This window comes from Chamaea fasciata, unplaced genomic scaffold (assembly GCF_029207755.1).
Source record: "Chamaea fasciata isolate MVZ Bird 193981 ecotype frontalis unplaced genomic scaffold, bChaFas1.0.hap1 SCAF_7, whole genome shotgun sequence".
Classification (NCBI taxonomy): domain Eukaryota; kingdom Metazoa; phylum Chordata; class Aves; order Passeriformes; family Sylviidae; genus Chamaea; species Chamaea fasciata.
The window spans coordinates 46,469,134-46,483,671 of record NW_027094092.1 but is presented as its reverse complement, the minus strand read 5'-3'; the positions used below and the strand labels follow the sequence as shown (position 1 = coordinate 46,483,671).

Below are 14,538 nucleotides of genomic sequence, written 5' to 3'. Positions count from 1 at the left end.
GTACTTCTTTCTTTTCATATTCCTAAGTAACTAAAAGACTGATTTTGTGAAACTCCCCTATCTTTATAATTTAGGAATAGTTGAGGGTTATTTTATGGTTTAGCTGCTTATTCAAAAGCAGGTCTTGTTCTTCTTCAGTCCTCTAAGAAGGAAATTAAATATTGTAGAGCATGATGAAATACTAGTGAATTACAATTAAGGAAAAGCATCTGATAGTAGAATGTGTTACTAAATAACTTACAAAGTACCTAATAACATTTCAATAAGAAAGTAAAATTTTAGGAAAGTGAAATTATGAGGTTCTATGTTCTATTTTTTAGACTATATAAATGGAGGAGAATTGTTTACTCATCTTTCACACAGAGAGAGATTCTCAGAAAATGAGGTGCAAATTTACATTGGAGAAATCGTTTTGGCGCTTGAACATCTCCACAAGGTAAAATAACTTTATTCTGGTGCTGAATTTGAGGACTTATAACTGTATTCTTTTTGTATCATATAAAGTTGGTAAGGAGAACTGTTATTTTAGATGGTTTTAAATTGAAAGTAACTTTATCTAGCAATGGGACATTGGTTGCATAATTAGAAATAATCCCTAATGAAGTGTCCCTCCTCATGCCAGATGGAGGCCACGTTTTTGTCTGCAGGGTGAAGAGTAGTGTTATTGACAAATGATTTGTTCATTTTTAGTAATCCTTGTGAAATGGTGTATGTCACTAAAACTAATTTATAGTGAACATGAACAAGGTTTGGGTTGTATTTTTAGTTATCCTTGATTTTAAACAACGGAGCAGTAGAGCTCTAGCACAACTGTAGACATGAAAAGTGTTACAGTTCTCAAAAGTAGTAAGTAGATTTGTAGACCATTACAAAGCATGCATGTATGTATGGTCTATGTCTAGACCATACATACATGCATAGACATAACAGAAGTATCCATTTTCATTCTTAATGAAAGCAGAACTGAGTTTAACACTCAACAGCAAGTATTTGGTCACTTACAGATTCAAGGGATATACAGTATGGCCTTTAAATTTTAAGACATTAATGCACAGTGTAACTTCTGAGGATTTTTATGTAATTTTAAAATTATTTCTTCAAAAGCTTTTAAAAATTGTCTTTTTTGAGGTGCAACTTTCATGTGTCAGATTACCTTAATAATGTGAATTTTGGTGGCTTTGTATTTAAAAGTATTCAACAACATCTTCTTGATGTGGTTACACTATTTGGAAATACTTTTTCTTAAATCCTGTTTGCAGCTGGGGATTATATATCGGGATATAAAACTTGAGAATATTCTCCTCGATTCTGATGGCCATGTGGTGCTGACAGACTTTGGTCTAAGTAAGGAGTTTCTTACTGATGAGGTGAGTATTTGGCTCTCCAGTAAGTGCGGACAGAATTGAGCAAGATGAAAAAGTCTCATTGAAATCCTAAGCACATTTGAGAAGGGTGGAAAACCTGCATTCCAGACTTCTACATCATAGAACAAAATCTAGTTGTCTGTGTTACTAGGTTTTGAGCTTTCAGTTTATTGGTTTTAGGCCTGCAGTGTTGTCATACATCTTTGTTCTAGTTTTCCCCAAAAACCTTTCATACTTTCTTCTGTTGCCCTTGACATGAAAAGGGAAAAACCTGCTTAAGTCTGAAAAGTCACTTACATTTTCATTTTCAGATGCTTTTTTAAAAAAAAGCTTGACTATGCTAATTCTTTGCAATGACTAGGCAAATGGTATGCTATGACTCTTCTTTATGCTAATAATAATTAATGTATTATTATCTTGTCTTTTTCTCATGTCTTTGTGTCACTTCTAATAAGCTTAATTGCAAGCTTTTAGGATAAAAGCTTATCTCTTACTAAGTAAGTGCATAGTACCTAACACAGTGATGTTTGACTATTGATGTTAGCTGTTAATTATTTGTAAGATAAAGTTCTATCTCCAAATAGGCTTTTTAGATTTCAGAGAGTCAAAACTGTGCAGGATTTTACTTCTGAGAAAATTTTAAAATGGATGCTTTTGGGCTTTCACATTAGCTATCACAGGTATTGAAATCTGGGACTGCAGATCTAAAAGTCTTTGTTAGAAGCAGCAGAAGGATTTTCTAAAAATAGATAGCTGGTAGTTTCCTCTAGAATATTTGCATTTCAAATGGAGTCTGGTAGGATTTAGGAGGGACCATTTAAAAATATATTAAATTTTATTTTCTGAAGCAGGGAAGTAGTAGAGATAATCTCAGTATATTCCTTCTAAATTACAGCATGAAACCAGGAGGAGGCTCAACTGGTTTGAGAAGGGATTAGCAGTAGATTGCCACACCAGTGCCGGAGAGTAAGAACAGAGAGATGCAGTTTTCATCAGCAAAAAATGATAGTAAAAGGTGTGGCTAGGGAGAGTGGGACCTGTTAGAGCTGTGAGAAGAACTGTGGTAGGCACAAGAGACAAAGTCAAGTGCTGGTATTCCTGCACTGAGGGGTGATAAAAGGAACAGTACCCCAGCCTCTGAGCCAAAGTTGAATGAAGCCTAGATCTTCACTGTGTTAAGGACGCTATAACGAATCAGAAGCTTAAAGTCTGAAACCATTTTTTTTTTTTTTAAAGAAGTGCATCTCATCTGTGCTCACTTTTGACACATCATTTGCAAGCAGTGCAAGGAAGGGGGAGGACTTAGATAGGCATCAGAGATACTTGTTTGCTTTATCCACACTTTGAATTGGGTTCCTCTTTCTCCAGTCATTAAATAAAGCCATCTTGCTCCTTGGTCATTTAATGTTGGTTCTTCTGACTCTAATCCATTCTGTTTTCAGTATATATCTTAGAAATGTGTTCATTTAACTATATTTTTTCTTTTATTCTCTTTCACATTTTATATTTGTTTTCCCTGTAAAAAATTTCAACATTTCTCATGTTTCTCTTAACAAAAAAAGTAATTGCAATTGTGTTGTTTGCTTTCAAAATCTAAGAAATTGTCTGCATTTGACTAAAAGTTTTCATGTGTGCTATTGTAATTTAGCTACTGAGCTTAAACATGATTAAAATGACCCATTTACACACAGAAATTGTCACTTCATGTTGTATTTTCTGTAGATAACCAAGCTACTACTAGAGCACTTAAAATTCATTTCAATAAATATTTAAATTACACTTCTGAACCAATGTCCTTACAACAGGTGGAATTTGCCTGTATAGCTGTTTTCGTGTTCACTAAGGTAGCACTTTTAAATAAAATTACACAACTGTGTCAGTCAGGTAAAGGTGTAGTATTTGCAATTTAATCGGAGCTGTGTATTTTCTTTTCTGTCCCTTTCTTCACATGTCTTTCCTGGTCCACCTACTTCTTGCAAGAATTTTGCTGTTTGAAATGCATACTCAAGAAAGTGGAATTTATTCTAGTAACTCCCTATTTGGACTGATATTCTGAAACATGTTATATTTAGGCTATTAAAAATGTATAAAAGTTATCATAGTAGAGATATGTACTATATTTAGAGCTCTTGTTAGAGAGAAATATTTCACTATGTATTTTTGAATTTTGGATAGTTTTGTAGTTAGTAATGCTTGCCAGAAAACATAATGATTCAATGTTTTCATTTTCTGCTATAATCTGATGACTGTTAAAGATTTCCATGTACCTGGGTACCTAATGAATCAAACAGGACTACAATAATTACAGCAGATTGACTGTTCTACAGTGGAGAGGTGGGAAGCTGCTTTTCCTTAAGCACTGTTTGAGTGAAAGGAAGCAAATGCCTGTGGTTTGCAGGAAAACAGAAAGCTATTGATTTCTGCCATGCAACTACTGAAGCATGTGTGAAGAGTGTATTGTCAAGTATTCTTTCTGTTTTACAGTTACTATATGAAAGTACCATGCAAGAATTAAACATCCAAGTTAAAGCAGTGCAGCTTTAAGAGCTTTAAAGTATTCTATGGTACTACTTTGCTAAAACCTGAAATTTATCTTTTACAACTGAATCAGCAGTGGTGTTGCCCTTTTTTTCTTTAAAATGAAGCAATATGCTTTTATTTACATGCAAATACAAGAAATAACCTGGCTAAAGTCGTTCAATAAAAAGGAATTTTCACATAGGGTAGGTCAGTATCAGAAGGTATTTAAGTATGAAATTACTTTTGATGCAAACTTTATTTAAAAACTCATGAAGACCTACAGTTTTACTCGCCTAACCATAGAATGGGACTGCATAGGAAATTAAGAGATGGAAAGAGATTTAATATTGCTTTTTATGGCATTTATATTCTTAACCCCATGATGAATTTCAGGCTAGTGTTCATGATTTTTAAATCTCAACTGAATTATAAACAAAATTGGGATAAAAAAGACAATTTTATCCTTATGTTTTCATGTATTTCAGTCTAGTGTTTCTCTAACTGGGTTTCAAATTATATTTGTACATGATATTAATATAAGTTATTATTGGGGACGTGGCGAATGGTGGAACTTGAAATTTCTACAGCACTGTTCATTGCACAAGTGAAATCACTTCAGTGTGTTTTGTTTGGTTGGGTTTTTTTAAGTCTTGTGATATATTTATCTTTAAAAACCCCAGGACTCCTAAGTTGTTGGTTTGGGGTTTTTTTCCGTCATATTTCTTGTGTGTTAGCTTTATCTTGTGGACTTGTAGGGTGAGCATATTTTATCTTACCTCATTAATAGCTCTACTTCTGTGCTGGAATTCTTTTGATTTGGTCAATATCAGTTTAACCTAGTCATCAGGTCCGGTCTTAATTTTGATGTGTATTGCTCAAGTGCTACTTAGTTTTAAAAATCCTTCTTTCCCCTACCATTGCCTTTAGTTCTGTAACTACGTTAAAAATCGTATTTTAGTAGACATGGAGATCTTTATGTCTTAAGCAAAATAATATGAACATATGCCTTGAATTACCGTAAAAGAGATCTATTTGACCATGCATAATAATTAATGTTTTTCTTCTTAATTAAATCCAGTAAAGTACACTTTCTTCCAGAGTGTAGTGAAATGCTCAATTCTTCTGCATTAGTACATGTTTTCTGCACTAGCTTAAGTTTTTTTCTGAAGCTTTTGTGTTTGCTTAATGAAGTTAAAAAAAATTAGATAGTAAATACTGAATGTTGTCAGTCTTCAAACAGTTTGTCTGTGAGCATACAAGTGCCTTAGTAATAAATAATGTAAAAATGGATATTCAGTATGAGGGATGGTTGAATTGAAACCTAAGACTTGGGTGGATGTCTGTGTACTTCTGTCCAATATGCAGAATGAATAGTTCATATACATTGTTGTTTCTTCATCTGAAAATCTCTTGATGAGAGTTGCAAATTTAGTTGTAACTCAAAATCCTTTTCACTGTTGAATTGTTTGTTTTCACTTATTTGATGATAGTGAACATTCTCTTCTGGAAAGAAAAGTAGTGTGTATTTTTAAAAGATTTTAAAGCACATTTCATTGGAGGAAAAGTGATTAAATGGAGGATAGTTCACTATGGGTTTCGTTAGATGAACCAGGAAGAGATTTGTACACATTCTTAGTGCAGTTTAAAGGTAGTCCAGAATAGAGAGATGTGACTCATTTAGTGCTTTAGGAACTGGCACCTACCTTGAGTGACCTAATAGATTACCCCTGCATTTAACCTTAAAAGACCCTTTATAATTGTCCAATTAAAGTGATAATGTGTTATCATTGCAGTTAGACAGTGCATTCTCTTGCAAAAATGAGTAAAATTATCCATACTTCAGATGACTTGCCACATATGTTTCCAAAAATTGGAATTTTGAGAAGAACCTAGTACAAAATCTTCATCGAAGTTGGCAGTGGTACATACTTGCATTCCTCCCACACAGTAATACATTGTTTCTGGATTTTTTTGTCTGCAGAATTGAGACTTTTGTTTTCTATACTTTTAGTTACTTGCTTTAAAATCCATTATCAAGAACTGGTTTAAATAATTCCTTGTAGAATTGTAATTGCATTGCACCGTGAAAGTAAACATAGCTGTCATAAAAGTCTGTGAAACGAGTTCTTGAATCTCCACTTGACATTAGATGAGGGTGTGGCCTTCTATTGGCTTTTGTTCTGGGATCACAGAGGTAGAGGTTGCAGGTTTCTTGGTTAACACAATTCAAGTTTTAGCTGCTCTTGCTGTCCCCTTTAATTGCCTGTTCTGATGGCGTTTGCTGGCAGGCAAATCTCATTCTTGCTTGAAAAATTCAGTAGCATCATTCCATGTGTGTTTTGGAAGCAGAAATCATTAGCCTAGCTGTGGCAAGAGGCATAGTAACCAATATGGTATGTTGACTTAACTGGCTTCTTCAAGTTGGAACAGCCGCCAGGATAGGATGTTCAATTAATTTCACATGACCCTATATTTTAAAAAAATTCTTCATACAATGACATTTCAAACTAGTGAACCTTTAATCTGCCCTATTGCAACCATTCTTGCTCTAGTCTGAACTTTTGGTTTTGTATTACAGTCTTTATTATGATTTTGTTATGCAGCAGAGCAGTCTTACTAGTGTACCACTGAACTTTTTTTTGCCTGTCTTTTTTCTTCCTCATTTGTCTCCTGCAAAGGTCATAGTTTTGGTTATGAATAGAAGTTTACAGCTACAGAAGCAACAGTCTTCAGCTGGGGGATTTTTTGGTTGAAGTTATACTGTTTGATATGGACCACTTAATTACTCAGTGTTAAGTCTGGATATTATCACCAATAAGTTTCCCAAAATAATTGAAACTTAAAAAAAAAAAAAAGGAATAAAAAGAAACCAGTCAGTATGGTAAGGACCTTGTTGAAGCAAGATTCCGGCACCCCCCTCCCATTTTAAGCCTACATCACATTTTTCAACTGTGAGAGTTCTTTCTGCCAATTTTCATATGTCTTCCTAAATTAAGACTGTAATTATTGTTATTCTGGGCAATTAAAATGACAATGAAGGATGTTACAGGTATGATTTCTATGGAAATGGGTTTTTCCTTGGTGCATTTCTTTTTTGAGGTAAATATCTATGATAAGATGACCTTTAAGGCTCACTGAAGGTACAGGTCCTGTTTCTGCCAAGAATTCAGGCTTTTCAGTCTTTACTTGTGATTTTTCTGAAATACAAAATCCATTCAGCAACGCAGCTTGTTAGAAGAACCTCTGCTATGTGGCCTTACGTATTACAAGTAAATTTTCAGTTATGATAGCATTCCTTTGATTTATTCTGTGGTCCTGGCTTTCTTATTAAGCTTACCAAGGGAACTCTTAGTACTTGATCAGTTGCTTGCAGCCAGTTTGCTGGTAGCTAATATGTGAGATGGGCTGTGTGATCCTGCTGAGCTCTTCAACCGTTTAAGATCTTCAGTCCTGTAAGCTGTTCTTGGACGAACTGTGGTTCTTGACTAGTTTGTCAGGAAGCAGCAGGATGGGGAGACTGCTCCCTGCATTAGTGTGAGCTGAGGGTGACCACAGCAAGTATGGATCCATGTGCTGACCAGTTGTGCAAGAAGAACAGAGGGAGTCTAGTGCCAGAAAAACAGGCTTGGGCAACAATCCAGTGTTTATAAGAAAAGTTTGTTGTGAGGAGAGAGGCTTGAGGACAAATCAGGATTTGAATCTGGTGGATCAGTATCAGCGATACACTCAGCCAAGTACAGACATACCTACAGCACAGCTGATGCAAGGTTCAAGAATGGGAGCCCCAACTTCTGCTCCCAGCTGAAAGTGGAGGAGGCCCCTAACAAGGTTCCACGCAGGTTATTCAGCTGCATTTTGTCAGAATTGGTCTTAAGCAGAAATGCCCTAAACCCTGAGACTGGTGAAAGAGATTGTGGAGCCTGTTGATAAGCTCAGGGCCCTGACGCTGGTAGCCTGGAAAAGTTTTTGCTTGCAGCAAAGCTGCAAGTTACGACTTTCAGGAGTGTGATTACATACACTCTCACCTGTATAAAATAGGAGCAATGACTATACTGATTTCTATATTCTAGAAATTTTGTTACGTCTTTTCATTTCTAATGGGTGCTGTTTGAAACACTATTGACAGAGCCCAGAGAGGGTCTAATCAATGTGGCCTGGAACTTTGAAGTACCTTTAACAAAGGAGGAAAGACAACTTGGGACTTGCAGCATTTGTTGAGAGGTATAAGCAGTTAAGGAAGGTAGTTTTACTCCAGTGTATTTCCCTGGATTAATCAAATAAAGAGCAATAGTGAGAGTTCTCTGGTCCAGTACAAACAGTGGCATCTGTTCCGGCCTAGAAATGATCTACTACTTCGTGCATTTCCGGAGACATAAGAAATGGATTTTATGTTGCTGTTGAAAGGACAAAAAATGATTTAATTTGATAACCTGTGAAACACTTCAGGTGGGCCTATACGCCCAATTTAAGTCTTACTTCTGTACACAGTTGCATTATATATTCTTTCTAACATTTGCTGTCAGAATTTGCTTATTTCTTGACTAATTACTTTTTTCCTTGTAAAAATAGTAGAACTTACTTGCTCTAGGTTTTAACCATGCCTTTTGACCCTATCCTATCTTCTCTTCTATTAGCAAGGTATTCCCATTAGAGAATACTTATGCTGTTAAAGAACTTTTAGGGAAGAGTAGCTTTGGTTTTATTTATTTACTTTTTATGAGTTACAAAATTTAAGGTGTCAAGTTACATGGTTTGAAGGAATATCATAGTTTACAGTTTCAAAATGTGTCATATTTGATGCTCCAGGTAGTAGTTTAGCTCAGTTAAGAACAAAGTATTTTTACAGTAAGTAGTTGGAGAACAGAAAGCAGTCCGTTGTATTTCAAAGATGACCTTTCAAGCAGTTGGAGAAGTGGGTCCTAATTTTGAATGCTGAAAAGAATGGGTTCTCTGTCTAAATAATGTTTGCACAAAGACTTGTGAATTAAATAAGCCATAAGAGTTTATCACTCAAGTGTCTGTTGGAGCAGTGGTGGGACATATTGTTTGGATGAAGTTCATCAAGTTAAAGAAGTACTTCAAAGGCTGTACATTTAAATGTTAAATAATACATATTCAAATGGCAAAATAACAGTCTTAAGACATTTGAGTGCTTTCTGCACCTGTATTTACACCTTGGAATTGAAATCACAATTTGTCAAGCTCTGAAGCATTTTCTCAAGCTAGTATTTGTATGGCAAGAAAATGCTCCCCATAGTCTTGTGAACTACAGAAAAGTGTACTCAGAATATGCCTCAGTATTCTAAGACAGATACTCTAACTACACTTTTCATTTATGTGGATCACTATTTCCATAGGTAAATTAATTTGGTTTTTTTTTTGAGGCTATGAACTAATGATGATCTACCTATTTAAGGTGATACAGTTCTATGTAACAGTTCCTTGGGATCAGGTTCTCTGCTCTGAGTAGGATTGTAAGGCCTTCACCTTGCAATTCAAAGCACTCAAGGTGCTGAGAAACACCCATCCAGAATCTGCTGTCACTACTTTTTTGCCCAGATTGCATGCCCTTTTTAGATGCATTAGGACATTGAATCAGGCATTTTCAATGCTTCTGAGTTGTGTGAGTTTTGTGGCACTGGAAACTAACATCATCCTTCCAGGACAGTATCTTCCTAAATTAGACATAATGGAGTAGCCCTTTTCCCAAAGAGCTGACTGGAAAAAGACAGTTTGGCCCAGTAGAGCTGGGCCTTTCAAGAGCGTACTGAGCATGAGTGATACCTTGGCTGTCTTGAAGTCTCATCTAATTTCTGTGATTCACTTTAGAATTGCAGTTCTTTTCCCATATACTGTTATGAGCTGTTGAGCAGTTGCAAGACTTAATAACTGTCTGAGCTACCCTTGCATATGTTGTAAAAACCATGAAACTGAATTTGTATTATTGTAGGCTAGGATGCATGCTCTAAAGGACACATCCTTTTGTGACGGTCGTGGCTGTTCCTCCATTAGTCAGGCCTTTCCTGTAGACGTGGTAAGTGCGATTAGTCTCTGCAGCAAAATGGAGTTTGATCCTTTTGCTTTTTTTGTTGCTGTTATTGTGTTTTTTTTATTTGTTGAAGGAGGTCATTAGACAGTTCTGAAGGCATAAGACCTCTGTCATTAAGGGGAAAACTTTACACACATGCTTTCTACATTGTCAGGTAGTTTCAAAGGCCTGCCTGCCACTCCTTGGTTATAAAGCAGAGCCAAGGGACGATACCACGAGATCATCAAGAACATGGTGGTGCAAGATTGCCATCCTTCTGTCAGCACTTTGATTGATTTTTGGAGCTAGGTATTTTGATCTCTGCATTTGGTGTAACTGTGGTCAAGCTGCCCAGGTTGGGGTACATAGTCTTAGCAAAGAAGACATTGCTCTGAGGTAGGGTTTTTTTGGTGTAGTGGCTGTATTTCCAGGACAAATGCTAATCTGCATTACACATCTCTTGGATGTCATAGGGTTCTAGTGCTCTGCACTAAAGCTTCTCAGTGCCCTTTCTTTTTCTGATGAAGGAAAAGGAAAATGTGATATTAAAATAAATTATATGGAGATGTACTGAAACTGCCCTGGCAAGTTAAAGGAGTTACATTTCACTAGGATGCTTAGAACAGTCCCAATGATAGCAGGGAACTTGGAAAGAATGAAGTTCACTATCTTTTTTAATATTGCTGTAGCTGGTGTGGGGAAATTTATAAATCTACCCTGTGTGTAGCACTACAGTATTTATTAGAAACAGTCTGGTAATATATATTGGGACTGCCAGTGTGTCAGTGTGTAGCTCATCTCAAAGAAGTAGTAATAAGGAAATATAACTTGGTTTTCTAATTTAATAGCAATATGGTTTAACAAAATGAACTGCCTGGCTGTCCATGTGAATGTATCTATCTTTCAGTATTCAAGAACTCTTAACAAAATTCTCTATCAGTGACTTCTGAGTTGTTGATCTCTTAAGCAGCTAACTGGTTTGAAGTAGCCACTTCATTGACCTTTACTAAAAGATATGTTCTTGCATAAACATTCAGGAATGATGCTGAACTTGGTAAAGAAACAGAAATCATAACCATCTGTTGTGTGCTAGAAGATTAAAACCATCTCCAGATTATTTGTATACATTAAAGAACTGATTTGCTGATTTGGAACAAACATAATGACACCTGTTTAAAGACAAAGTCAGTGTATTGTACTGAGTTAGTAGTTATGGGTTAACCACACTTCTATTTCCATCCGTTAGTGTCTAATTGCTTGCTGTTCTGCAACTCAGAGGAGAGAGCCACAATGTTTAAGACAGGCATGCTGAGTGAGAGAAGGAGCATTCTGTGTTAGACAAAAAAAGTTCTCAAGCTCAAGTATTGCAAGATGTGTGTGTTCAGTGAGCATTCACCTGTAGGTAGTCCAAGTTCAGTTGTTTTTTAAGAACATCCTTTCTTGTCTTACATCTCATAACATTGATAGTGTTAATAATGTGGCTTTTGGAATTTGGATTTATGTTATACAGTTGAATGAAACGTAAGTTTGGAGGTGGTACAAAATAAGACTCGGCTGTGGTTTCAAAATAAATGTTGAAATACAGCTTACAGTGACATTTTGTGGCAATCACAGAGTGGAAGGGATTGCTAGAAGTCATCTTGCCCAACTCTTTGCACAAATACAATCGCCTAGATCTGGTTGTCCACAAGCAGCCTTTTGAATATCTCCAAGGAGGGATATTCCACAACCTTCATGACCAGCCTGTGCCAGCGCTCAGTCACCTTTTTTACTGAAAAAAAGTGTTTCCTCTTCTGGTCCAGTCACTGAGCACCACTGAAAAGAGCCTTGCTCCCTCTTTTTTACATGCTTCCTTCAGGCATTTTGTACATCGATGAGATCTCCCTGAACTTTCAGGTTCGTCTCTTCAGGTGAAACACTCCCAGCTTTATCAGCCTTTTCTCATAGATTCCCTTGATTATATTTATGGCTCTTTGCTGGACTCTCTCCACTATATCCATGTCTGTGACGTACCCAGGAGACCAGAAAATGACAGAAAATAAAACTGTTATTGGAGATAAGTCTTTGAAAATTATTTTAAACTCACATGTAGTGCATAACAGCAGAAACTATTGGTGACTTCCTGTAACAGGCATATTTAACAGTGACAAATTTACCTAAGTGTTCCTAATAAAACTTTGTACTCCCAAACCTGTGTTTTTTGAGAAACAGCTACATGTGATTGATGAAGCTTGTAACTTAATAAACCATGACATAAGCAAAGATTTCTAACAAAGAAGTATCTGGATTTTATTACTTCAGCTGTTTTGAAGTCAGGACATTCTACACTATCTTATGAAGGCAAATCTGTGTCAATCTATACTTGGGGTCAGAGTGCTTTGCTTTCAGGCAGTTGTCTTGATATCTCACGTTGGCTGCATTATCTTTACTTTTTGGAGGAGTAGCAAGTGAGGAGCAGTTTCTTTCTGCGTTTTTCATTCCCCTTCCTTTTCCTTTTCACCCTCCTTCCTCCCTCCCTCCCAGCTGAAGGAAAAAAGAACAGAGAGATTGAATAAATTTAGCTTCTCTGATGGAGGGCTAGGAATTTGACATTTTTCTTTATTTGTGCTTTCTATCACACTATATTTCTTAAAGATAACAGGTACTGGAAAAGATTATCAATGAGAAACAATAGTAGTGTCAAAAGAAAGTAGAATCATGAAAAGTTCATTATTAAATGGTTTTACTCTGGAGTTAGTATTTCAAGTTAATATTTAAACAAAATGAGGCTTTTTAACTATTCTGAACTCAGAATTTTACCCGAAAAAACCAGTCACAGTATATGTATTTTAAGAAACACAGTTTAATAATATGCTGCTGGACTGTTTAATTTTTATGCCTTAGGGTAGCACAGAGCACTATTTTTACTTTTAGAAGCTTCTTCTCATTAGTGTAGTCTCTTATATAGCGCCTGTTTTGAACTCCAAACCTGAATCTACAAATGTAAAACCTGACTTTTGAAATATTTGCTTTTTTGAACACTCTTCTTTAAAGGACCTATCAGGATCTCTCCCCAAAATGCTAGAAGCATGAAGGATAAGGGAGGAACAATGTTGCATGGCCCAAACACATGTGCTTTCGTCATTAGCAAGGTACAGCATGACCTCATGTTGACCTCAAAGGTAAATCGCTACCAGGGAACAATTATACATGCCTGTGAAAGCAGCTTAGTTTTGAACAAGAGAATATTTCAGTGCATAGAATAAAATTAAGTTTACAACACTGTCTGCCTTTCCCCTTCTCTGTCTTGTCTCTCCAAGTCTCTTCTTGAGAGAATGTTGTTTTTTATGTATGTGTTTGTTGCAAAAGAAAACAACTTTTCTAGAGGTCATAAAGATTTCCTAAATATGGGGAACTCAAAGGATCTTGTATCCAATTTAGTCAAACTGTACATCTTACTAGTAATTCCCTTTTTAATGAGAAGTTTCATTTGTTATCTAGAGTATTGGTATTGCAGCCTTCAGAATGTATATCTGTGTTATCTCTGTTGGGGAATCTTGTGAAGTTCTGAAATGTATAGATTGTTTAGACTTAAGGGAGATTTTTTCTAAATATTAGTAGATTAATTTTTGTGTGCTTATCTTAGACTGCAACACAAACTTATGACATTTTATTTTTTCATAGAAGACTAAATATTCTGTAGCATTATGTGATACATCTCTACATATGATGGAATATTATTTAGCTAGCAGTTCTGAACTATTTGGAGAAGAATTGCTGCCAGCATCTCGGAACTGTTAGCCATATCTATCCCATATTATTTGTATAATATAAGTGTTTGATGTAAATTTTATTTTGTTTTCTAGAATGAGAGAGCATATTCCTTCTGTGGAACAATAGAATATATGGCTCCAGATATTGTAAGAGGGGGAGACACAGGACATGATAAGGTATGTTCTAAGTTTATTACTGAAAATAAACTAATTCTTCAGTCAGCATATTTCTCAGCCTGAGGGATTTTTGTAAAATATGACATGTTATCTTATTTAAGTATGTGTTATTTAAGGTTGTCCTAAGATAGATTTCCCTGTGTCTTCAATTTTATGTTGATGTGTTTTCCTCTTCTAATCTGAAGTAAAAGGCATATTTATAAAGTTACTAAGGCTTATTTGTGCTCTGTTCAAAATTTGTTCTAAATATGCTGTGGGACAATAAACTTAGTTGACACTTACTTGCCTTTGCATAAGAAACTAGGTCAGAGTGGAAAATGGTTTGTAGCTAATTCTGATACACATTTTAAACTGGATATCAGAGAAGTCTGTTACCTTTATTGAGGTATGGGGTAGGTTATTAATGTTATAAGTGTTTTCATATTGTAAAATTGTTTGGCTTGCTACTCAAGTTTTATTACTCAATAAAGTGCCTGTAATTGATTGAAAAGATCAAGACAACAATAATTAACAGATGATTTTTGAAACAAACAAAAAACCCTACTCTCCAAAATAGTTCCACAGTATTCCTAGGTAACTTATTCTTATTGCTCGCTATACTGGGAAGTTTTGGAGAATATTTAATCTCTGTTTTTTTGCTGTAGACTGAATTGAGTTGTCTTTCTGTTGTGGATCATGGAATGTAGTTGACTGTGGT

The 14,538-nt window shown here is 35.7% G+C and overlaps 1 protein-coding gene across 3 annotated transcripts in view; it reads left to right on the top strand.

Moving 5' to 3' along the window:
• The window catches only part of RPS6KA5 (ribosomal protein S6 kinase A5), a 72,420-nt gene that overhangs the window by 25,238 nt on the left and 32,644 nt on the right, over nucleotides 1-14,538 (top strand). The window contains exons 4-6 of one of the 3 annotated variants that reach the window (XM_066188655.1): nucleotides 321-436; nucleotides 1,260-1,367; nucleotides 13,758-13,841. In XM_066188655.1, the coding sequence (XP_066044752.1) occupies nucleotides 321-436; nucleotides 1,260-1,367; nucleotides 13,758-13,841 (308 nt within the window). Of the gene's footprint in view, nucleotides 1-320; nucleotides 437-1,259; nucleotides 1,368-12,945; nucleotides 13,074-13,757; nucleotides 13,842-14,538 lie in introns of those variants that run through there. The other 2 variants (XM_066188657.1, XM_066188656.1) reach the window with 2 other exon arrangements.